The following is a 26957-nucleotide window of genomic DNA, read 5'->3' as shown; positions in this document are numbered from 1 at the left end:
ATATTCACTTATCAGGTTTAGTAGTTGTTTGGTAATCTGAAAATAGATTCTTACTATTCCTTTCTGATTTTTATATATATCTTCTCTTATCCTTATCTCACAGGTTAGGAATTCAAATACAGCACTTAATATGTCATATAAATCATGAAAATAGGAAACCCTGTTTTACTCTCCCCCTCAATGGGGAAAGTATTCAATATTTCACCATTAAGTACAATTTTAGCTGTTGGTTTTTATAAATGCCCTTTTTCAGATCGAGGAAGTTCCCTTCTATTCCTAATTTGTTTAGACAAAGGGACATATGCAAAGTTAAGGAGATAAGAAAGAGTATGAAACTTTCAAAACAATAATATGATATGGAGGGGAATGGCAAGATATGAAAGCAGAAAGATAAACATGAGTCTAATCATGAAGTCATGTAAAGAAATTTGACTTTATTGTCTTAATGAAGACAATAAAAGTCATTAAAGCAGGCATATGATATGAAAATTTGAATGTTACAAAGATTACTTTGACTCCAGTGAAGAAATTGAAGATAAATTTAAAATCTATTGCAGTTATCAGACATTGACCTTGGAAATGGGAAATAGGACAATGATAGGAAAGAAATAAGTTTTTCTTACATTTGGCCTAAAAGTAAATACAGTCCTTATGCAAAAATGTGCCTAAAATAATTAGAACCCTACCTAGATTCAAATTCAACTTCAACTGAAGTTTAAACCCATTTTTATAAGAATGCCATGGTTATCTGACTTTTGAACACAAATAATGTACTGTAGCAAACATCACAGCCAATGGTGAAATGTTAATTTAAAATATTTATTAACGTTAGGGATAAGACAGGAAGATAACAAGAGGGGAAAACAAGAAAAAAGGAAAACAGAAATTAAAGATCAAAGATTATAACACAGTACCCTCAAATGAATTTTTATTTGTACTTCAAGACTCATTCCAAGGCTGGGCACAGTGGCTCACGTCTGTAATCCCAGCATTTTGGGAGGTCGAGGCGGGCAGATCACCTGAGGTCAGGAGTTTGAGACCGCCTAACCAACATGGAGAAACCCTGTCTCTACTAAAAATACAAAATGAGCTGGGTGTGGTGGCGCATGCCTGTAATCCCAGCTACCCGGAGGCTGAGGCAGGAGAATCGCTTGAAACCGGGAGGCAGAGGTTGAGGTGAGCTGAGATCACACCGTTGCAATCCAGCCTGGGCAACAAGAGTGAAACTCCGTCTCAAAAAAAAAAAAAAGAAAAAAGAAAAGACTAATTGCAGTGTCATCTCCCCTCTTAGATATGCCTCACCTCCTTTAAAGGTGGGATTAATTAATGATCTCTTTGGTATTTCCACTGAGAACTGCATATTTTTTGCTTATAGCATTTATCTTGCTACTCTAATTATTTGTTATTATGTTCACCTCTCTCAGTAGATTAGAAACCCCTTGAGACGGGAATTATTTCCATGAACTCCTAATCCCCAGTTCCTGACAGATGTAAATACTTAACAATTCTGGAGGAAGTGAATTTGATAAAAAATTGAAAAGATAAAAGCTATCATATTTAACCTGTTTCTTTTTTGACTGCAATTTCTAAGATGAAGATGAACGAATATTTGAAATACATAATTTTATTTAGAAATAGTCACCAATTATATTTTAAGAAAATATACCAAAGTAGTTTTATTTTTTTCTTTTCTTCTTTTTTTGAGACAGTCTTACTCTGTTGCCTGAGCTGGAGTACAGTGGCATGATTTCGGCTCAACGCGACCTCTGCCTTCCGGGTTCAAGCAATTCTCCTGCCTCAGCCTCTGGAGTAGCTGGGATTCCCCAGTATCACTCCTGGGTAATTTTTTTTTGTATTTTTAGTAGAGATGGGGTTTTGTCACGTTGGCCAGGCTGGTCTTGAACTCCTGACCTCAAGTGATTTGCCCACCTTGGCCGCCCAAAGTGCTAAGATTACAGGCATGAGCCACCGTGCCTGATCCCAAAGTAGTTTTAGAAATAATGTCAGGCGTCTTTTGTTGCCAGAAAAAAAAAAGTTGTGCATGTGTGTGTGGGGGAAGACTTACTTTCTGCAGTTTGCATTATTATTTCATCAAGCTCTTTTTCCAGTTTCTCATAAATGTCTAGCCTTGCTTGATGCTCTGAGTTCTGTGCTTGAAGTTCAGTAATGCGTTTTTCAGAAGAGGCTTGGAGACTATAAAATTCTTTGGTTAAAACCTAATAGTGAAGGAGAAGAATTACAAAGGCAGAATTAAACAGGTGCACAGTTAAGACAAAAACATGATGCAAAGACATTCATAGGGCTTTTTTAATTATTTAAATATTAAGAGAAAGTAGCTCAATTAAGATGACTAATGAGGAAATTAAATATATTTATTTCTAAGGTAAATAATTCAGTTGTTTTTAACTGAAAATTATGAAGTACCTTATCCTTATTTTATAAGCTGAATAAAAAATGAATTTAAAATTAGGAATAATTATAGGAGTAATATTAGCATTTGCTTGTTAGAATTTTAAAAAATACAATGTCATATTTACATAGAGGTCATTTATCTGGCAATCAAAGCTATTTGACAGAGGCTTACAAAGCTGTTTGTAAAAACGATATACTGACAATAAATCCTTCAATTTTCCATCAGAGCTTATTGAATTACCCTTACTATGATCTTAATAACATTTTTGGTTTTCTGAACAGTCATAAATTCAAAGCAGGAAATCAAAAGGTAAATGTGAAGTGCTGCTTGAAGCAGTATCAGAAAATGCCTTTGTGAACAACGAAAACACATTAAAAATGAGATGCAAAGGGCATGGAAATTGGAGTCATTTTGTATACAAGCAAAAAATCCTACACTCCAATGGTAATTCATTGAAGGAAACACCATGATGACAACAATAAATTAACTAAAAAAAGAGATGCCTCTAGTGATACGGAAATGTTTTAATGCTTAAATTCCAATTATCTAGAATGCTTACTTATTATTACAGACTAAATTATGGAGTGGTATTACACCTGCTTTCTAATACAACATAATATACTGTTTCCTGAGAGGCAACAGACTACTACAGTGAAGAATATGGTTTGGAGCCAGAAAAATTTGGATTTCAATATGGCTTTGACACTTACTAGCTGTGATCTTAGGCAATTACTTATTCTTTATAGGCCTACCTTAAAACACTGTTGAAAGAAATTAAATGAGATGATAAATTTACAGTGCTTAGCAGAGTACCTAGAACATAGTGTTGAAAAGTACTATTGCTACTGTAAGAAATATAACTATATGACAATTCTGCATGAAATAGTTCATGCAAATAGAGTTCCACTAATTTAATTACCTTGAATTCTCTACAATTAAACACTTTTAAAGACAACTATTTTCTCTAATGACATAAAGTTCACAAAACAAAATGTGTATGATTATATGTTTTCTGTGATGTGGAAAAAGGGAGAAGGAAGACCTATTTACAGTTCTCAATGAGCAGAAATTATAATTTTCCTTAACTTACTTCAGATCATTTCCTTCAATTTTCAGCAAAACTTTCCCCCAAAGTAAACAAAACGTTATCCCTCACTCTCCATATACATTCCTTTGGAGAGTGGAGAAGGAATAAAATGGGAACAGCATTTTTATGGTGATTTCCAGTGGCTCTGGTTGGGTCAGAAGAAACAAAATGTGTGTTTTAGCATTATTTCTTCTTTATTCTTGCTTGTTGGGAATGTGTTTTCTAGAAACTTCTTAATTCATTATAAAAAAATCATTGCTCAGTGACATTATCTGGGGCTTACATGGAGTTCATTACATTGGGATGTAATTCATTAAGAATCTGGTGGCTGATGAAACTAATTCCACTGTCAAAAGAGAGAATCAGTAAAGGCAGTGTTAAATGACTATTCCCACAGCAGAGCTGATACTTTTTCATTTGTACCCCACCTCCCCCTGCAAAACCACCACATGAAGAAAAACAGGAGAAATGATTAGAGACAAGGAATCAAAATGTTAAAGATGGGATATTTTATAAGATATTATTTTAAGGAGAGATTTAAAAACCATTACGAGAGATGTAATTTAAAAAATATCTTCATAATGTGAAAGAGAGGTCCCGAAAAACTACTGATGTGGGGTATCTCCCAATACCTCTAGTACCCCATATTAGAGAATTTTCTGTTTCTGTGGATTTGTCTGAGTGGTTGTTATAAGTAAACCTATTACTGCTTCTGAAATGCCAAAGAGAACTTGACTGTTGGACCCATGGTAGGCTATAATATTAAGGATTTGTTTTAATAAAAATCAATACATGAACATTTCAGTTTAAATATGGATACATAAAATAAGCCCATTAATTTTACGAATCCATTAAATATAAAGTTCTCACAGTAAAATTTTCCTTCCTTTGAATAATACATGTATTAACTGAATAATACAAAGATTAAATAATGATAATACAAAATTATAATTTTGCCTTAAACAGAGACAAATATATAAAGCCAACGCTTCTGGGAGCCTTTGCCAATTAATAATTAAGCAAAAATAAATAATCTCCAAATTAACAATCAATGAGAATACTGGGTAAAAGCCCAGAAAAGTCCATTATCTTTACCATGATGAAATTATTTCTCTATAAATTAATTATAAATAAGAATTGTCTTAAAAATACTTTGTAGAATCCCCCCCACCAAAAGATTCAAACTATGATACTACATTATTGTTAATCAAACCATTCATTCATCAAGTATTTATTGAGGATTCATTATGAGAGAGGCACTGTGTTAAGCACTGCTGACACAATGATAAATGAATAATCTCTCTGCCTTCTCAAGGCTTCAGTTTAATAGGGGTACACAATGTTAAGAAATGCCCTCAAGCCTCAGTTTTATCAACCAGAATCTTTAGAACCACAACGTTTTTTAGAAAGGTGTTTTTCCATATATGACCTTTAAACAAAGCATAATAATTACTAGTCACCTGCATCCAGAGACCAAGTTGACAAGTCTATGAGAGTCCTTTGCAAACTGCAAGTTGCAATTTTTTGGAGGTTATAAAATCAATTTTGTTTGTAACCAGCTAAAGGCAATAAAAAAAGGATGTGTGGGAGAATCACCTGCAACAGATTATGACTCTACAGCATTTTCCTGAAGAAAGTATAGGAAAAAAGTTTTAAATACTGAACGTTGATTTGCTTTATAAGTAGACACCATCTACAAATTTTGCTTGTCTTTTTAAACATACATATATATTTAATATATTTTTATGTTTTTCACTAAGGCTTTATTTTCTGAGGCCCTTTAATTAGTTTCACTAATCAGAGTAATTTCCAGAAGTGTAATCTTGGAGAGATTACTGTAATAAATATTAAATATTGTGGTGGTTAAAAGTATGGGATTTACGCTGGGTGTGGTGGCTCACGCCGGTAATCCCAGCACTTTGGGAGGCTGAGATGGGCGGATCACGAGGTCAGGAGTTCAAGACCAGCCTGGCCAACATGGTGAAACCCTGTCTCCACTAAAAATACAAAAATTAGCCGGGCGTTGTGGTGTGTGCATGTAATCCCAGCTACTCAGGAGACTGAGGCAGGAGAATCGCTTCAACCTGGGAGACAGAGGTTGCGGTGAGCTGAGATCATGCCATCACACTACAGCTTGGGTGACAGATAGAGTGAGACTCTGTCTCAAAAAAAAAAAAGTATGGGATTTAAAGTGAGGTTGGTCAGGTGTTAAGGTCTAATCACAGTTCAGTCACTTACTAGTTGTGCGATATTAAATAATATAACTTCTCTAGAACAAAAAAGTAGAAATAAAACATTAAAATGAGTCAAGGCTGATTTGTTAGTTAACAACCCCCCTTTATGGTGTATTTCTTCAAAATCTTTTATTCTCACCTTATACATTAAAAAAAAATCTAGTGCATACAGCTGTGTAAAGGAATATTGTCACCTAGTATTATAAGTGTATTTTCTATATTATGTGGTCTTAAAATATCAAATGAATGCCATTAAAAAAGAAATATTTTGCCAGGCATGGTGGCTCACGCTTGTAATCCCAGCACTTTGGGAGGACAAGGCAAGTGGATCACCTGAGGTCAGGAGTTTGAGATCAGCATGGCCAACACGGCAAAACCCTGTCTCTACTAAAAATACAAAAATTAGCTGGGTGTGGTAGCGTGCGCCTGTAGTCTCAGTTACTTGAAAGGCTGAGGCACAAGAATCGCTTGAACCTGGGAGGTGGAGGTTGTAGTGAGCCGAGACAGTGCCACTGCACTCCAGCCAGGGTGACAGAGCAGGACTCCTCCTCAAAAAAAAAAAAAAAAAAAAAAAAAAAAAAAGAAATATTTTGATATTTTGGATAAATGACAAATGTATGCAAAACATGTATTTCCAAAATAAAGACAAACCAGTTCTATTTTATGATATTTATCCTGTAACTGAATTGCATTATAATTTGGGGGAAACTACTTTAATATCTGATTTTCAATTGAGAAAGGCTTCTAATTGAATAACTTTCAGTTTCTTTGCATTGTAGTTTCTGTTTAATGACCTATAATTTCATATTTTTGTAACTGTAAAATAAACCTTCATATGCAGAAAGGAAAATTGGAAGATTAAAATGCTTGAGTTTATTAGTGGGTACACTATTATGGGATCTGAAAAGTGAAAAAAAAAAATCTTTTACCCAACAAATAATTATCTTTTGGGAAAGGATACTTCCATTTTCCTGGCATTTCCCAACTTAACTAAAACAAAATTCTATAGCATCAAAACAATATTTTGAGGATTTCTATGAATTGGTACTGAGCATAAATGGTTGTTTTATATGAGCCAAACAGATATAACAACATTATGAAGCAGTTGCTATTATTATTCCCAAAGAAAATGAGTAATTTATCCAGAGTGGTGAGTAACTGGGTTCAAATCTTAGGTCTGTTGAGCCTAAAGCCCACAGGCCAATCCCTACCCAATACTGCCAGAAGAAATTCTATTTGGGCAGAAAATACCTTCCATTTTTCTTTTATGATCAAACTAAGGAGAAAAGTTTTCAAATCCTACCACTGCCTAATAGTAAGGATGTGTATGCTCTGGTTAATTGTCTAGAGCATGCAGTCTAATACCAGAGTCATTAAATACATGTAGCTAATTTTAGATTTAATTTAATTAAGATTAACTAAAGAAGCTTGGTTCCTCAGTGCAGTAGCCATATTTCAAGTGCTAAATGACCACACGTGGCAAGTGGCTACTGAACTGGATATTGCAGATATAGAATATTTCCATCATTACAGAAAGCTCTATTCAAAGCTCTGTTCCAAATTCTTAGTTTCCTGAAGATAGGAATCATTTCTTAAAATTTGTGTGTGTAACTGGGCCCAGCACAGTGCTTACTGCCTAATAAACACTCAGTTACAAAGTACTGCATACTATCAATTCAATTAACTATGTGCCAGGTTCTGGCTGAGACCTGGAAGCATATTTTTAAAAAGGTCTTAGTCTAGGGGGGGAGAATGAAGAAATAAAAATCACCCATAATTATACCATTTATAGATAAACTTTAATATCTGGATATATTTGGCTGGGCGCGGTGGCTCATGCCTGTAATCCTAGCACTTTGGGAGGCTGAGGCAGGGGGAATCACTTGAGGTCAGGAGCTTGAGATGAGCCTGGCCAACATGGTGAAACCTCGTCTCTACGAAAAACATAAAAACATTAGCCGGGCGTGGTGGTGCACGCCTGTAATCTTAGCTACTCGGGAGGCTGAGGTGGGAGGATGGCTTAAACTGGGGAAGCAGAGGTCGCAGTGAGCCGAGATTGTGACACTGCATTCCAGCCTGGGAGACAGAGTGAGACTGTCTCAAAAAAAAAAAAAAAAAGATTTATTTCCTTCAAATGTTTTTCTATGTATATTGATGATTTTTACTGAACATGTAAACCATAGTCAAGACCATACTAATTTCCTAACTGCATCCTTCATTCCATGTTTTTAATTAGCCTTTTCCCCAAATCTAAAATACCCAAGAACATGCAGTGCATGGACACAGCAAAATACACAATTTATAATATGCTAATTGAAAACTTTATCTACTGTTGGACACTTAAGTTACTTCTAATTTTTACATAATAAATAATGCTGCGACATGCATCATTTATATAAACCTTTATACGTATCTCTATTTCCTTAGATAAAATTCCTTTAAGTAAAATTACTGGATCAGCTTTTTTTCTTTCCATTTTATTTTGGGGTTTACTTAATATTTAAAAGCTGAGGAAAGATTAATACCACCCACTTGGTATATTGCCTACTGATGCAGAGACTATAGGCTCAGATGCCAATAATCAATTTTTTTTTTTAAAGCCACATGGCCCTTATTTATTATTTTTCCATAAGTTATTGGGGTACAGGTGGTATTTGGTTACACAAGTTAAGTTCTTTAGCGGTAATTTGTGAGATCCTGGTGCACCCATCACCGGGGCAGTATACACTGCACTATATTTGTAGTCTTTTACCCTTTCCCCGTTCCACTCTTCCCCCTAAGTACCCAAAGTCCATTGTATCATTCTCATGCCTTTGAGTCCTCATAGCATAGCTCCCACATATCAGTAGAACATGTGACATTTGGTTTTCCATTCCTGAGTTACTTCCCTTCGAATAATAGTCTCCAATCTCATTTACGTCACTGCAAATGCTGTTAATTCATTCCTTTTTATGGCTGAGCAGTATTCCATCATGTGTGTGTATACACACACACACACACACACACATATACATACACACTACAGTTTCTTTATCCATTCGATTGATAGGCATTTGGGTTGGTTCCACGATTTTGCAATTGTGAATTGTGCTGCTATAAACATGTGTGTGCAAGTATCTTTTTCAAATAATGACTTATTTTCCTTTGGGTAGATGCCCAGTAATGGGATTGCTGGATCAAATGGTAGTTCTACTTTTAGTTCTTTAAGGAATTTCCACACTGTTTTCCATAGCAGCTGTACTAGATTACTTTCCCACCAGAAACGTAGAAGTGTTCCCTGATCGCCGCATCCATGCCAACATCTACTGGTTGGTTTTTTTTTTCTTGAGAAGGAGTCTCGCTCTTGTCACCCAGGCTGGAGTGTAGTGGCACGATCTTTGCTCACCGCAACCTCTTCTTCCCGGGTTCCAGTGATTCTCCTGCCTCAGTCTCTCGAGTAGCTTAGATTACAGGCACCTGCCACCATGCCTGGCTAATTTTTTATTTTTAGTAGACAGGGTTTCACATGTTGGCCAGGCTGATCTCGAACTCCTGTCCTCAGGTGATCCGCCTGCCTCGGTCTCCCAAAGTGTTGGGATTACAGGTGTGAGCCACCGTGCCCAGCCTACTGCTTTTTGATTCTTTGATTGTGGCCATTCTTGCAGGAGTAAGGGGGTACTGTATCGTGGTTTTGTTTTGCATTTCCCCAATCATTAGCAATGTTGAGCATTTTTTCATGTTTACTGGCCATTTGTATATCTTCTTTTGAGAATTGTCTATTCATGTCCTAAGCCCACTTTTTGATGGGATTGTTTTTTCTTACTGATTTGAGTTCACTGTAGATTCCGGATATTCATCCTTTGTCAGATATATAGATTGTGAAGATTTTTCTCCCACTTTATGGGTTGTCTGTTTACTCTGTTGACTGTTCCTTTTGCGGTGCGAAAGCTCTTTAATCAGGTCCCAGCTATTTAGCTTTGTTTTTTTTGTTTGTTTGTTTTTTGCTTTTTGTTTTGAGACGGAGTTTTGCTCTGGTTGCCCAGGGTGCAGCGGAATGGCGCAATCTCGGCTCACTGCAACGTACGCCTCCCGGGTTCAAGAGATTCTCCTGCCTCAGCCTCCCCAGTAGCTGGGATTACAGGCATGCACCACCACACCTGGCTAATTTTGTCTTTTTAGTAGAGACGGTGTTTCACCATGTTGGTCAGGCTGGTCTTGAACTCCCAACCTCATGTAATCTGCCTGCCTTGGCCTCCCAAAGTGCTGGAATTACAGGCATGAGCCACTGCACCTGGCCAGCTTTGTTTTTATTGCAATTGCTTTTGGGTTTCTGGTCATGGAATCCTTGCCTAAGCCAATGCCTAGAAGGGTTTTCTGATGTTAGGTTCCAGAATTTTTATAGTTTTGGGTCTTAGGTTTAAGTCCTTGAGTTGACTTTTGTATAAGGTGAGAGATGAGGATCCAGTTTCATTCTCCTACATGTGGCTAGCTAATTATCCCAGCACCATTTATTGAAAAGGGTGTCCTTTCCCCACTTTGTTTTTGTTTGCTTTGTCAAAGGTCAGTTGGCTGCAAGTATTTGGGTTTATTTCTGGTTCTCTATTCTGTTCCATTGGTCTATGTGCCTATTTTTACACCAGTACCACACTGTTTTGGTGACTATGGCCTTATAGTATAGTTTGACATCAAGTAGTGTGATACCTCCAGACTTGTTCTTTTTGCTTAGTCTTGCTTTGGCTATGCAGGCTCTTTTTTGATTCCACATGAATTTTAGAATGTTTTTTCTAACTCTGGGAAGAATGATGGTGGTATTTTGATGGGGGTTGCATTAAATTTGTAGATTCTTTTGGCAGTATGGTCATTTTCATAATATTGATTCTACACATCCGTGAGCATGGGATGTGTTTCCATTTGTTTGTGTCATCTATGATTTCTTTCAGCAGTGTTTTGTAGTTTTCCTTGTAAAGGTCTTTCAACTCCTTTGTTAGGAATATTCTTAAGTATTTTATTTTTTGCAGCTATAGTAAAAGGGGTTGAGTTCTTGATTTGACTCTCTGCCTGGTCGCTGTTGGTGTATAGAAGTGCTACTGATTTGTGTACATCAATCTTGTATCCGGAAACTTTGCTGAATTGTTTAATCAGTTCTAGGAGCTTTCTGGAGTAGTACTTAGGGTTTTCAAGGTAAACGATCATATGGTCAGCAAACAGGGACAGTTTGACTTCCTCTTTACTGATTTGGATGCCCTTTATTTCTTTCTCTTGTTTGATTGCTTTGGCTAGGACTTCCAGTACTATATTGAAGAGGAGTGGTGAGAATGGGCATCCTTGTCTTGTTTCAGTTCTCAGGAGGAATGCTTTCAATTTTTCCCCATTCAGTATTATGTTGGCTGTAGGTTTGTTATAGATGGCTTTTATGATGTTAAGGTATGCCGATTTTGCTGAGGGTTTCAATCATAAAGCGATGCTGGATTTTGTCTAACGCTGTTTCTGCATCTATTGAGGTATAATTTTTGTTTTTAATTCTGTTTATGTGGTTGTCACATTTATTGACTTGCATATGTTAAACCATCCAGCATCCCTGGTATGAAACCTACTTGGTCGTGATGGATTATGTTTTTGATATGTTGTTGGATTTGGTTAGCTAGTATTTTGTTAAGGATTTTAGCATTTATGTTCATCAAAGGTATCAGTCTGTAGTTTTCTTTTTTGGTTGTATCCTTTCCTGGTTTGGTATTAGGGTGATGCTGGCTTTATAGAATGAATTAGGGAGGGTTCCTTCTTTCTCTATCTTGTGAAATAGTGTCAAAAGGATTGGTACGAATTCTTCTTTGAATGTCTGGTGGAATTCTGCTGTGAATCCATCTGGTCCTGGATTTTATTTTTGGTAATTTTTAAATTACCGTTTCAATCTCGCTGCTTGTTATTGGTCTTTTTAGGGTATCTAATTCTTCTTGATTTAAGCTAGGAGGGTTGCATTTTTTCAAGGAATTTATCCATCTCTTTTAGGTTTTCTAGTTTATGTGTGTAATGATATTCACAGTAGACTTGAATAATCTTTTGTATTTCAGTGGTGTCAGTTGTAATATCTCCTGTTTCATTTCTCAGTGAGGTTATTTGGATTTTCTTCTTTTCTTGGTTAATCTTGTTAATGGTCTATCAATTTTTTTTTTTTTTTTTTTCTGAGATGGAGTTTCGCTCTTGTTGCTCAGGCTGGAATGCAATGGTACGATCTCTGCTTACTGCAACCTCTGCCTCCCAAGCTCCAACAATTCTCCTACCTCAGCCTCCTGAGTAGCTGGGATTACAGGCATGAGCCACATGCCCGGCTTTATTTTTTTTGTTGTTGCATTTTTAGTATAGACAGGGTTTCTCCATGTTGGTCAGGCTGGACTCAAACTCCCAACCTCAGGTGATCTGCCCACCTCAGCCTCCCAAAGTGCTGGGATTACAGGCGTGAGCCACCGTGCCTGGCCTGATCTATCAATTTTATTTATTTTTTCAAAGAACCAGCTTTTTGTTTCATTTACCTTGTGTATTTCTTTTTGTTCAAATTTCATTTAGTTCTGCTCTGATCTCGGTTATTTCCTTTCTTCTGCTGGGTTTGGTTTATTCTTGTTTCTCTAGTTCCTTGAGGTGTGACCTTAGATTGTCTGTTTGTGCTCTTTCAGACTTTTTGATGTAGGTGTTTAGGGCCATGAACTTTCCTCTTGGCACTGCCTTAGCTGTATTCCAGAGGTTTGGGTAGGTTGTGTCATTACTGTCATTCAGTTCAAACAATTTTTTAATTTCCATCTTGATTTCATTTTTGACCTGATTCTCATTCAGGAGCAGGTTATTTAATTTCCATGTATTTGTGTGGTTCTGAAGGTTCCTTTTGGAGTTGATTTCCAGTTTTATTCCACTGCAGTCTGACAGAGGGCTTGATATAATTTCAATGTTCTTAAATTTATTCAGGCTCATTTTATGGCCTATCAGATGGTCTATCTTGGAGAAAGTTCCATGTGCTGTTGAATAGGATGTGTATTCTGCAGTTGTTCGATGAAATGTTCTGTTTACATCTGTTAAGTCCATTGGTTCCAAGGTACAGTTTAAATCCAGTTAAATCCATTGTTTCTTTGTTGACTTTCTGTCTTAAAGACCTCTCTAGTGCTGTCAGTGGAGTACTGAAGTCCCCCACTATTACTGTGTTGCTGATTATCTCATTTCTTAGGTCTATTAGTAATTGTTTTATAAATTTGGGAGCTCCAGTGTTAGGTCCATTGTGATATTTTCCTGTTGGACAAGGCCTTTTACCATTATATAATGTCCCTCTTTGTCTCTTTTAACCACTGTTGCTTTAAAGTTTTTTTTTGTCTGATATAAGAATAGCTACCCCTGCTCGCTTTTGGTGTTCATTGCATGAAATGCCTTTTTCCACCCCTTTAAGTTTATGTGAGTCCTTATGTGTTAGGTGTGTCTCCTGAAGGCAGCAGATGGTTAGTTTGCAAGTTCTCATCCATTCTGTAGTTCTGCACCTTTTTTAAGTGGAGCATTTAGGCCATTTACATCTAATGTTAGTACTGAAATGTGAGGTACCATTGCATTCATCATGCTTTCTGTTGCATGTGTACTTTTTTTGTTGTTGTTTTTGATTTTTAACTTGTATTTTTGTTTTATAGGTCCTGTGTGATTTATGCTTTGAAGAGATTTTGTTTTGATGTTTCTGGGATTTGTTTCAAGATTTAGAGCTCCTTTGAGCTGTTCTTGTAGTGGTGGCTTGGTAATGGTGAATTCTCTCAGCATGTATTTATCTGAAAATGACTGTATCTTTCCTTTATTTATGATGCTTAGTTTCACTAGATACAAAGTTATTGGCTTATAATTGTTTTGTTTGAGGATGCTGAAGATGGGATCCCCAATCCTTTCTAGCTTGCAGCTTGCGGGCTTTCTGCTGAGGAATCTGCTGTTAATCTTATAGGTTTTCCTCTATAGGAAAACCTGGTGCTTCTGTCTCACAGCTCTTAAGATTCTTTCCTTCGTCTTAACTTTGGATAACGTGACGACAATGTGCCTAGGCGAAAATCTTTTTGCAATGAATTCCCCAGGTGTTCTTGGTGCTTCTCGTATTTGGATGTCTAGGTCTCTAGCAAGGCCGGGGAAGTTTTCCTCAATTATTCCCCCAAATATGTTTTCCAAGCTTTTAGAATTGTCTTCTTCCTCAGGAACACTGATTACTCTTAGGTTTGGTTGTTTAACATAATCCCAAATTTCTTGGAGGCTTTAGTCATATTTTCATATTATTTTTTCTTTGTCTTTTTTGGATTGGGTTAATTCGAAGACCTTGTCTTCAAGCTCTGAGTTTCTTTCTTCTACTTGTTCAATTCTATTGCTGAGACTTTCCAGAACATTTCACATTTTTAAAAGCATCTCCAAAGTTCACTGAATTTTTGATTTTTTTTCTTTTAGCTATTTCCTTGAATATTTCTCCCTTCACTTCTTGTACCATTTTTTGGATTTCCTTGCACTGGGCTTCACCTTTCTCTGGTTCCTCCCTTATTAGCTCGATAACTAACCTCCTAAATTCTTTTTCAGGTAAATTAGGGATTTCTTGGTTTGGATCCACTGCTGGTGAACTAGTGTGATTTTTGGAGGGTCATGAAGAGCCTTGTTTTGTTATATTACCAGGGTTGGTTTTCTGGTTCCTTCTCATTTGGGTAGGCTCTCTCAGAGGGCAAGTCAAGGGCTGAAGGCTGTTGTTCAGGTTCTTTTGTTCCTCACGAAGTGTTCCCTTGACGTAGTACCCTACCCCTTTTCCTGTGGATGTGGCTTCCCGTGAGCCAAACTACAGTGATTGTTGTCGCTCTTCTGGGTATAGCTACCCAGTGAGTCTACCCAGCTCCAGGCTGGTACTGGGGTTTTCTGCACAGTCTTGTGATGTGAACTGTCTATGGGTCTCTCCATCATGGATACCAGCACCTATTCTGGTGGAGGTGGCCTAGGAGGATTATGGCTGCCTCTGCTGAGTCATGCAGGTTGTCAGGGAAATGGGGGAAAGCCAACAGTCACAGGCCTCACCCAGTTCCCACGAAAACTGAAGGGCTGGTCTCGCTCCCACTGGCTCCCCCCAACACAACAGCCCAAGAGTCTGTTTCCAGGCCCAGAGTGAGTTGGGCTTGAAAACTTGCCCAAGGCTTTCCACCTCCCAGAGTATTTGGGGTGTCTTCCGGGTCCTGCAGGAGCAGTCCGCTTCCTTCAGAGGGTCTGTGGGTCCTCTCAGGATTGCTGGTTTGTTCTTGCAGTCAATCTGGAGCTAAAATTCACAATCTGGATCTAAAATTCACAATCTGGATCAACCTTCTAAGGCTTTTAACACAGATTACCATAATGTCCAGAAGGGCTGTTTCATTTTCTAACTCATGAGATTTCCCACTTAAGGGTACTCTTGCCAGCATTTTAAAAACAACACACAGACCTATCTAAAGGTAAAAAAAAAAAAAGTTTAAATTTATAAATTTATATTTTGGTACTTATCAGTGAGAATTCATATTTTCATTTATTTATTTATTAGCAATTTGCATTTCATTTCTTGGAAATGGTCCATTCCTTTTTTTTCCCACTTATTTATGTAGAAGGCGAAGGCATGTCCTCTTGATAAAATATCTTTTAAACTTAAGGACATAAGCCCTTTGTCATATATAACACAAATACTGTTTTTCAGTTTCTATTTTGCCTTTAATATTATATATATTATTTAAGTTTAAATATAAATTTAAAAATTTATGAATTTTATGAATTTATGAATTTTAAAATTTATGAATTTTAAAAACAAATTCAGGTTTTATTTTTCCTATATAATTTCTTTCCTGGCTTTCATCAGATTAACAGATTAATTCCCAAAGTAAACATAAGATATAATTTCATCTGTATTTACTTTAAAAAATTTTTTTGATGTAGTCTTGCTCTGTTGCCCAGGCCAGAGTGCAGTGACGTGATCTCAGCTCACTGTAGCCTCGACCTCCTGGGCTTAAGCAATCCTCCCTGTCTCAACCCCCAAGTAGCTGGGACTACAGGTGCATGCCACCACACCTAACTTTTACATTTTTTTAGTAGTAGACGAGGTTTCACCATGTTGGCCAGGCTGGTCTAGAACTCCTGACCTCAGGTGATCCACCTACCTCAGCCTCCAAAAGTGCTGGGATTACAGGCGTGAGTCACTCACTGCCCCTGGATCATCTGTATTTACTTCTAATACCTTTATAGCTACACACACACACACACACACACTATATATATATATATAATATATATATTATATATTGTACATATATGCAGCCTAGTAATCCATCTGAGTTTAATTTTGCTATATGGTATGAGGTATTGAGTCAACTATTTTCTCTAAATATTCAAATGATTATCACAGCATCATTTATTGTCCAATCCATACTTTCCCTACTGATTTGAAATATGACCTTTACCATGTATAAATTCTTAAATTTATGTAAATATGTTTTGGGGCTTTACATTTTATACCATTTGTGAACTAATTTTGTGTGCAGTTTAATTATTCTTGCCTCAGAACACACTTTAAAATGTGATATATATTTCCATTATTTCTTTTTAAAAAGTACTTTTAAAAATATTGACTATTCTGTACGTTTTTCCTTCCAGTTGTTCTATAGAATTATTTTCAGTTAAAAAATATGCTGGCATTTGATTAGATAGAAACATATCATATTATTTGATGAAAACTGAAAAAATGTATACTTCATTCCCTCCCAGAAACATGGTGTTTCATTTCACATGTCAGTGAAGTTCTATAGTTTTCTTCGTATACATTCTGCACTGTTCTTATTTAAAATATTCCAAGTCATTATATATTTTTGGTTGCTATTGTGAATGACATCTTTTCTTGCTTTTTTTGTTTCTCAACAATTCTAGTCCTTTTCAGTATACATCTTTCTGAAATACGTATTTCCTTGTTTTTTTTTTTTTTTGTGCAGGATAGTGCTACATCCTATAGGAGAAATAAAGCTCAATATAAATCTTGTACTTAGGGAGTTTACATGCCATGCTAATGTTGAAAGAAAAGCTTGTACATGTACCTCCAATTTTTTCTGATACTTTTCACATTCCAATTGACACTGTGTGAGATTTCTTGCTGTTTCCTCTTGTAGAAGTTGAACACGCTCACTTTCAAAAGATTTTAATTTACTTTGATGGAGAAATTCTGTTACTTTGCTTTCTGTACTAAGTTGTAGTTCTCTGTACCTGAAAGAAGCAGAATGGTTATGACACTCTAAAGAAAGCAGTCTCAATGATTTAAGTAATCATAAACCTTACTTCTATGTTTTCTACTCCCCCATATTTGTGGAGTTAATAATTTATATTTATTCAGCAAAGCTTTTATAAATAATTTAGGTAGGTATATGTATGAAAATAAGTAATTACAGTGAACATATCAATTAACTTTCACCATTCTACCCTTATTTTCATTCTTTCTAGCCAAAATAATTATTTCCTATCATTTTGTAAATGGCAAGAGCAAATTTCAGTTACATTGCTTAGAATGATTTAATTTCTATACTTCTCATAAGCCTTTTTAAATCTATGGCATTGTTTCCCAGCTTGCTATTTCATCCTAAGTCTAAATAATGTCAGATGGAGAAGAAAGCAATGAAATATGCATATTAAACTACAAATTCTTGAAACACTTGCAAAATAAACTTAGTACATATACATATATTTTGATATTACAAGAAAAAAATGTACAAACTGTGAAGATAAGACCTACAAGTAGGCTATTACAACTCAGATAAGGAACATTCTCTTCATTCCATAGGTATAACCGGTAATAAAAACATTTCCACTTAACATATAAATCACCACATACTATAAATTTGAAAATACTTAAGGTTGATTGTGTTCTAACAGAAAAGCAAAATACACATACACTGTATCTTTTCAGGGAGTTATTATGAACCAAGTATAATGCTGGGTATGATATTAAAATTCATTTATTCAAATATTTATTAAGCTAGTCAGTATGCTAGGTAAGGTGTATACATTGGTAGATAAAATATTGTTTTTTAAAAGAACTTATAGTTTTCTGAGGAAAACAGGCAAATAAACACGAAAATTCAATGGTAAGTGCTTCAATAGGGTAATCCCTAGGTTCAGTGGGAACATATATGAAGGAGACCTAACTTGGTTTGTATAGAGGGGGGTGTGTGCGTGTGTGTGTGTGTGTGTGTGTGTGTAAGGCAGGAGGAGGTAAGGGGTGGGAAGTATTCTAGGGAGAAGAAATGTGAGTTATATGCAGGGCAGTGAAGCAGAGAGCATAGTCTGTTTTATCTATGGTATCTCATTTAATTCTTACAATGGATCTACTAGGTATTTTGCAGATGAAGAACCTGAGGCTCAGAGATGTCAAATAATTTCTTTAATAGGAACACACTGCTAGTAAATTTCAGGATGAAGCCCAATTTTATATTAGACTTCACAGCGATAGTCTTTCTGCTATTACATAATATTCATAACTGACATTTCTGAGGTAAGATAAACTTTAAAATGCTTTTTAAAGGCTATTTCACTCCTGTCAGTGAGTGAAAATACCATTCAAAATATAATCAGAGAAGATAGGCATTAGATATACACCATGGGCTACTTCAAGTCTCAGATCGGTGGAAGTTCCATACAATGCACATTACACATTAATATACAGCAAAGTTTTAAAGTGAATGTCAGTTTTTGTGACTAACTTTTTTGGAAAATCCTGGCATTAATTATATAAAACTTTTTACAATTTTATTAAAAAATACCTTTTTATATAGAAAAACAAACACTGATAAATTTTTTACTGAGACATAATTCATATACCATAAAATTCACTCTTTTAACATACACAGTTCTGTGGTTTTTAGCTTATTTACAAATTTGCACATCATTATCTAATTAAAAACATTTTAATTACCCTACAAAGTCCCCATGTTCATTAGTCACTCCCTATTCTTCTCTTCATCCAGGCCTGGCAACCACTGATCTACTTTTTGTCTCTAAAAGTTTGCTTACTCTGAACATTTCATATTAATGGAATCATATAATATGTGATCTTCTGATGTTTTCAAGGTTCATTCACGTTGGAGAATGAATCAACATTTCATTACTTTTTATAACCGAATAACATTCAAATGTATAACTACATCACATTTTGCTTATCCATCATCAGTTGATGGACATTTGGGTTGTTTCTGATTTTCGGCTATGATGAATAATGCTACCATGAACATTTATGTACAAGTTTTTGTGTAAACATGAATTCATTTCTCTTGGTTATATACCTAGGAACACAATTGCTATGTCATATGTCACTCTATTTTTAACTTTTTGAGAAACTGCCCAACTTTTTTCCAACAGGGTTGCACCATTTTACATTCCCATCAGCAATAACGAGGGTGCCAATTTCTCCACATTCTTAACAACACTTATCATTGTCTGCCTTTTGATTATGCATTCTAGTGTGCGTGAAGTGGTAAAAAAAACACCTTTTACTAAAAAAAGTATTAATTCAACATTTTATGACATACAAATGTCCCTGTACTCTTTGAGGCAAGTTGTTTTATAAATATAAATGAATTAAATGTGTGAAATCAATACTTTCTTTGTATGTGAGACTAGGACATACATAGACCATATTATGAAATAAATTCTGGATAAGTAATTTAGAATGTGATATTGATCTTTAAGATAATTTATCCTAAAAGATTAAACTGCAAATTTTGCCTTTTTATGGATTCGGGATGTTGCTTCGGATATCAATGCCAACTCCAAATAGGTAATTAAAGACTTAGCTTTTAGCATCACCTGTTTTTATTCATTACATGGCACCTGAAAGTTACTTTTGGCACTAATATTATTTCCTTATATTGAAAAGTTAAACAGTAAACAATATTTAGACATTTATAATATAGAAAATTTAACAGAAGTTAAACAATAAACCATCTAGGCGGTAACAAGAATTATCTCCTAAAAATTTGAATATAGTCTAAGTTTCATAAACTGAATGAAATGGTAATTCTAAAGGACTAGTCTATTTCCATGTTGTTTATGTAAGTGAAAGGATTTGCCTCAAATTATTAAGCCTGTGTAAGTATTTTGTTAAACTGAACTCTGAAAATGTTGAACAAACATAGCTACAAAAGTAGCTCCAACAGTGAGGAACTGATGATGCCCAGGAGCTAGTTTCAGGTAACTCCCACTTAACTTGTTTTGCTAATATAACCCATCACATTTTACTTTGTTGACTCAGACTTCTCATCTCATACTCTCAATCTGAACATCTTATTTGAGGTAAGTCAGTATTATTCATACATTAACAACTTCACGTTTGATATTCTAATTTATTAGCATAGTAACCTTAAGAGGTCAAATTTTCCACAGAGAATCTCCACCTATTCTCACAACCATCTCATCCCCAGGCCTAAAATTTGGCTCCATTTGTCCTTATGCTACATTTGTAACCGGGTTTTTAGTTTTCATAAGACCCAACCATATACCAAATACTACTTTAAAACTAACAGAAAGGACTAGAACTAATGGTTTGCTCTGAAGGAATATTCACTGCAACAGCACTTCTGGGTTTGGAAGTACAGGGAGAAAAAATGTTAAAGGGTGAAAATCAGCTATTACACAGGGAGCTACAAAGAAAGTAATCCATAAGAAGTGCTCTCAGGCTAGGATGAATTAAACTCCCAGTAGCAGGACATGTTCTGGGATGCTGAGAAATAACCACAGGAGAGACATCAATGTGACAGTGGAGTCTCAGAAACAGGAAAACATATTTGGTAATAAAAGTACTGGATAAAACATCAAATAACAGGTTTTCATAACAAAATTTACATTGGCAGTCTTTACATGTAGACTCTACAGGGGAAGTTTTACTTGTTAGACTCTGATGTATTAAGCCACGCATGTATATGGTTTATTCCCAACTCTTATTAACAAGGTCATCATTGGGTAATACAGTGAAAGACCCATATTTAACCCATTTTAACTGTTTATTTAATCTTTTTTATTTCAATGAGAACTGATTTTTGAATTCTGTACACAAAATGTTCATGGCTTGTATTACATTAAAAATTTTGAACCCAGTTATCAAATCTCATTTGGTAAACAGGTTTTCTAAGGCAGAATACCTAAAAAGTATTAAAACTCAGTGGTGAGGTTCATGTAATGACCAGGGCCAGAATATGGTACTTGCATTAAGAAATTTAACAACTGATCCAGGTTGAGAGTAAGATAGTGCAGCAGTTGAGGCAAAGCATTTATCTGTATGTGGCAGGACAACTGTGTACAGATAAAGAGTATGGGAAGTAAGACCCTGCCCCAAGGTAGACTGGCAAGAGAAGTTAAGCAAAGTCACAAGATCTCCAGTACCAGTAAGGGTTCAGGGAAGGATTTTTAGTATTCAGTTATTAGGCAAATTAACTAATAACAAAGCACTGAAAGATACTTTCAACTTTATGTTGAAATATGGGGAGATGGGTCAATAAAGAAAGAATACTGGAGCTTAGAAGAACACACAGAAGTAGGTAGTCAGAGATAGACTGCTAAGTCTTTTGTGTGGGCAGGAAAGTTTAGTTTTAAACTCCACAAGCAAGTGGGGCAGAGGTTGACAAACTTTCTACACTTGAAAGAACTGTGAAACAAAGATGGGCCTAAATCTCCAGATACATTCAGTCTTTGGCAGATTCAGCTATAAGAAATTGGAGTTGACAAGGACAGAAGCTGATGTGTCTAGTCAACTGAGAATTCAATCTTGCTTATAAGGATAAGCTGTTTATATTTTCATAAATTTTCTTCTCTGCACAAGTAAATATTTTCAAATTTATTTTCAATTCTATAAATAATTTATCAAATCCACTGTGAGGCTAAAAACTCCAAACATTACAAATAAATATTACAGACTTCTTCTTTTCTTTTTTTTTTTGTGTTTTTTGTAGAGACAGGGTCTCACTATGTCGCCCAGGCTGGTCTCGAAATCCTGGGCTCAAGCCATCCTCCTATCTCAGCCTTCCAAAGTGCTGGGATTACAGGTGTGGGTCACCCAGCCCAGACCTCTATCACTACTCTCAATTCCATTTCTCCTTTGAGAGATAATCACTGTGACTAGTTTTCTGTGTATCTAAGAGGTTGGTTTGTTTTTTTTTTAAACATGTATGTATATCACATATGAATTGATATATCAGTTCTTTTTTTTTAAACAAATGGCATATCACACATATTCTTCTCTGTAACTTACTTTTTTCATGTAGACTGTCTTGGGATCCGTTTTTTCCATGTCTATACCTCATTCTTTTCATTTGCTATATAATAGACCACAATGTGGACATAATCATTTAATTAATTCCAATTTATTTAATTCTAAACGGATTAACATTTAGATTGTTTCAAAATGCTTCAAAGCATTATACACAGTGCTTCAAAGATCATCCTAAGAATTGCCTCCCATGCACAAGCAAACATTTAAGAAAGATACCATGAAGTGAAATTGTTGGGTCAAAAGATTTTAAATTTTGATACTGCCATTTTTCCTCTCAAATGGCTACATCAATTTAAAATGCAACTCTAAGTGTATGAAATATGGTTTCTCCATCTCCTCACCAATATTTGATATTATTCTTTATAACTGTTTGCTATGCATATTACATATGAATTATGCTTTCATATAGAATTTGCTCTCCTTCCCCCAATATTATCTTAAAAATCTTCTTACGTTATTAAACCTCCTTCAAAAATAAGATTTTCAATTGGCCTCATAATTTTCCATTCTCAACAATTCTTTCATTGTTAAATAGTTAACCTCTCCCCAATTTCTCACCCATTGTTCACAACAAACAGTATACCTAGTTTATTCACCCACCAAATTCAATGGGCTTTACTCTGAATGGTTGAATTTCCAAAAACAAAAACTTCTCTTTGAAGGAAGAAGACTGTTAAAATGAAAAGTTATTCCAAGAACTGTGCTGTAAAATAATTGAATTGAGCAATACCAACACGGTCGGAAAAAGCATACGGGCTTCTACTGTATTGACCTTGGTGGAGGGTATTCTTATTTGTGTCCATATATTCTGATGTGTTTCTTTTAAAAATAAAAACTTGACTCATTATATACATATTTAGACGTGAATCATGGATATATCTAAAATCACACAAGGACACTGAGTTATATAAAAAGAAAGGAAGTGTACATTCTGAAGAAATAAGAAATAATATCCCATACTGGTAAAGATATCTGGGAAAAGAGAGGTGAGAGGAGAAAATTACATTTTTACATTACATGGTTCAACTTAAAAATTAATTTTACTGAAGGCAACTCAAAAAATTTTTATATGAGAAATTTAAAAATAAAAAATTAAGTACTTTCCATTTAAATAATTTTGGCTTAGATATATCCTTTACTTCTCACAACAAAGTGTTATTAGCTAAACAGAGACGAAGTATTACTACATCAGTGGCTAGTATATGGTATAGGTCTTTGGTTAGTTATTTTTTATACCCTGAAAATATTTGAAAGATCTCAGAATACAAAAATAAGCACACTTACCCTATTATACCCAATCTATAACTTCTAATATTTTACTTTAAGAAAACAAAAAGTATACAAGTTTTATGTAAACTATATTCACACACATATATATCCATATCATAACTTACAGAGAACATATCTGAAATTACTTTCCTTTCATGTTATTAAAATACAAAATGTTATCTTAGAGATTTTACTTTTGTGCATTACTGCTACCTATTGTTCTACCAACTGTTTTCTTTTGCTTTTTAGTTATCTGTATATTTAAAAATTTTAAATATATACCTGGATACTGAATCAAAATTATTTTTGATGAAAATTAGAGGAGCAATTACAATAGTTCAAAAATGTACATATAAAATTATAGAGCCCATAGATTTCCAGTGAGTTGGAAAAAAAAAAAAAAGAAAAACTATAGAGTAACACAGCTCTATTAACTCAGGTGTTTTCAATGTGAAATTTTCCAAATTGAAAAGAAACAAACTAGGGAAAACTTTTAAAGCCAACATTAATGTCGCAACAATGATGACTAAAGAACGTGAGAAAGGAATTTAAAAGAAGTTTGGGTATTTCTCCAAACGTTTCTGCCATTTAGATGATTTCTTCAACCAGTTCACTTCTCAGCTGCAATACTACATCTGTCATTTTTGGCTTACAAGCTAATTCTTAAATGAATGTGAGAGGTCTTTTTTGCTGAGTTAAAAATGCTGAGTATGTTTGACAACTGTACCATGGATTTATAAGAATTTCAAGCATGTATTTGGAGTAATTCAATGCATCTATCATATCATGATCAAATAAAATATGTAATGCCATTAATAAAATAAACAACATGTAGTAATATCTGGCCATCTTATAAAGTCAAAAAAATAGGTACTACAGGTATGTGAAGAGTACTTAACTGAAACAAATGTAAGGAAAGGAATGTTGCCATAAAATAAAAGCATGTATGAGATAAAATTAGAGTGAAACATTTTATAACACTGTTATAAAATTTTTATAACAGTGTTATAAAAACTTTATAACACTAGGTCTGATTGGGTGTTTTCCCTTTTGTGTCAACATGACAACAAACCCTTAAAATTCAGCTTGAATTATCCTCCGAACCAAGAGTATTTATTATATTAGTGCTTCATAGCACTCAAAACTCTATTTCATGCAGCTTTTAATGTATATCTCAGTGTTGATCTACACTAAAGAAAAAAATTCAGAACATATAAACTGAATCTTAAAAAGTCATTAGAAAAAGCACTTTTAGGGGGATGCTTTTATGAAGAATAGTGTAAAGTATTAATAGTAGCACGATGGAGGCTAATCATGCTTTTGTCCTATTTTTCAGTAATATATAGCTCAAGAAAAGAAATGAATTTACTATGGTTAACATACATATTGTAAAAGGCAAAAAGGGATGTAAAAGTCATTTATTTAGATCTACTTCCTAACAATAGGGAAGCCCTATAAATGTTAATTTATCCAAATTAGTGTTCTGAAATGGGCTAAGGAATACTCCAAAAAACTCCTGAATACAGCAACCAGAGTCATGGGTCTTTAAGCCTAGATGGTCTGGTAGTAAAGCTGGATCATTAGCAACACTTTTTTCTTTTCTAAGGATGCGGATGACTCCTGAGGTTGACTTTACCTAGCCTAACCAGGGAGGACCATCAGAATCACTTGTGGAACTTCTAAGAACTCTAGATGCCACGGTTCTGCCTGAGACTTTCTGAATCAAAATTCTTGGGGGAAAACTTGGGCATGTTGAGTTCTGGATGATAATGTGAGCTAACAAAAGTAAAATGCTCACAACAACACACTGTACAATTAAAATACAAGTTACTTCAGTGCAGGAATCTTGTCTAATCCATCTTTGGATTCCTAGGATCTAGTAAATATTCTGGCATATTATAAGCTCTTAATGAGATAATGGTATATCCAGAATATTACTAACTCTTAATGTTTACTGAGTGAATGAATGGAGTCATAGTAACCATGAGGTTTTTAGGTGTTATAAAATTAGAATGCTAAATAGGTTCAAGCCAGGATAGAAAACATTAAAATATTAAATACTAATTTGATGAGGGGCAGTCTCTTCTGAAGTATGAAAAAACCAGTGAATTAAGATTATTGTTTCCAGGTTTAGGTGTCCGTAAAAGATGAAAAGAGAAGCCAAAATGATTATAGGTTAGGTATGTCCAAACTACAAAAAAGATTAAACTTTCAAAAAATATACAGTGTGGATAATGGCTAAGGTGGTAGAAGGAGACATGACAACATTCTAAAAATACTTACAAAAAAGAAATGCAAAAAAGGGAGCAAAAGTAGTGTGATATGACAGGCTCTATCTGAGTTCTGTAACAAGTTAAAATTATTACAAATTTTATACACAATTTTAGGAATCTATGCGTGACTCACTAGCCTACCTACAAGAATGTAATAAAGTTTATCATGAGGGCATACAAAACAGAAGTAAAGAAGACATAAATAGAAGACATAATAAGAACTAAATCACATAATAAGAACTAAATCACTATTTCCCCACCTCTTATTTCTCTCATTAGACTTAATGGACCAAATAATTACTTGTTAGTATTTCTGTTAAATTCTATCTTGGGATGTTCAAACAAATAGATAGTAAATATAATCTTATGTTAGGCACTCAGTAAACACATATTATGTTATAATTATATTTTTATTTTCTGCAGCTGTTTATAAAATGAGAAAGTTTAAAAGTTCCAGAAAATGTCTACATACCTTGGTATTTATTTAACCATCTCCAACACTTCAGGATAAAAATGAAATAATAAAGAGCCTAATATAATCAAAGCAACTCAGTATTAATTTAATTAAACAAACTCTAATTTTTAACATCTTACATTATTATTTTGAAGAAATGTCTTCTCTCAAACATTTTCCTGGGCCTTGCTTTTCTCCCTACACTTTTCTTATGTCCTCCCCTTGCAGAAAGTGTTGCTTTTCCTCTCTAGGTTGGCTGAAATTTGGTGCTTTTATTATTGCTCTGTCACTTATTCCTTTTATCTCACTTTCTATTGTAACCATGACTAAGTGGGTTGTGAGAGGCTTGCGATATTAATAAAAAGCCAGTGATGAACTTTAAAGGCATTTATTATACTAAGAGGAAACTTGAATTGGCATGATGCCTATCAGGGTGTGTAGAGACCAATACGAAGGAAAGGAGTCTAACATTTGAGTGCTTTTATTTACTGTCATATACAGGTATAAACAGTTTTTTCATTTAATCATCTCCAAACTGCTAATACAAAATTTAGGATTATTCTTTTTAAAAAATCTTTAATTTTTATAGGTACGTAGTACATATATGGGATATTTTGATACAGGCATACAATGTGTAATAATTCCATCAGGGTAAATGAGGTATCCATTACTTCAAGGATTTATCCTTTGTGTTACAAACAATCCAATTATACTCTTTTAGTTATTTTATGCATGTATGTATGTATGTATGTATGTATGTATGTATGTATGTATGTATATATCTGTATATTTAATAGAGACGGGGTTTTGCAATGTTGGCCAGGCTGACCTCAAGTGATCCTCCCACCCCGGCCTCCCAAAGTGCTGGGATTACAGATGTGATCCACCACACCTGGTCTAGTTATTTTAAAATGTACAATTAGGCCAGGCGTGGTGGCTCACGCTTGTAAT

The 26957-nt window shown here is 34.9% G+C and overlaps 1 protein-coding gene across 4 annotated transcripts in view; it reads right to left on the bottom strand.

Moving 5' to 3' along the window:
• The window catches only part of PIBF1 (progesterone immunomodulatory binding factor 1), a 298753-nt gene that overhangs the window by 167007 nt on the left and 104789 nt on the right, over positions 1–26957 (bottom strand). For all 4 annotated transcript variants that reach the window (XM_001136372.5, XM_063792192.1, XM_054665364.2 and 1 more), the window contains 2 exons: positions 16795–16960; positions 2066–2216 (listed from right to left, as the gene is read on the bottom strand). In XM_001136372.5, coding sequence (XP_001136372.1) covers positions 2066–2216; positions 16795–16960 — 317 coding nt within the window. The remainder of the gene's footprint in view (positions 1–2065; positions 2217–16794; positions 16961–26957) is intronic.

Source organism: Pan troglodytes, chromosome 14 (assembly GCF_028858775.2).
Source record: "Pan troglodytes isolate AG18354 chromosome 14, NHGRI_mPanTro3-v2.0_pri, whole genome shotgun sequence".
NCBI lineage: Eukaryota > Metazoa > Chordata > Mammalia > Primates > Hominidae > Pan > Pan troglodytes.
This window is presented reverse-complemented; position numbering and strand designations above follow the sequence as displayed.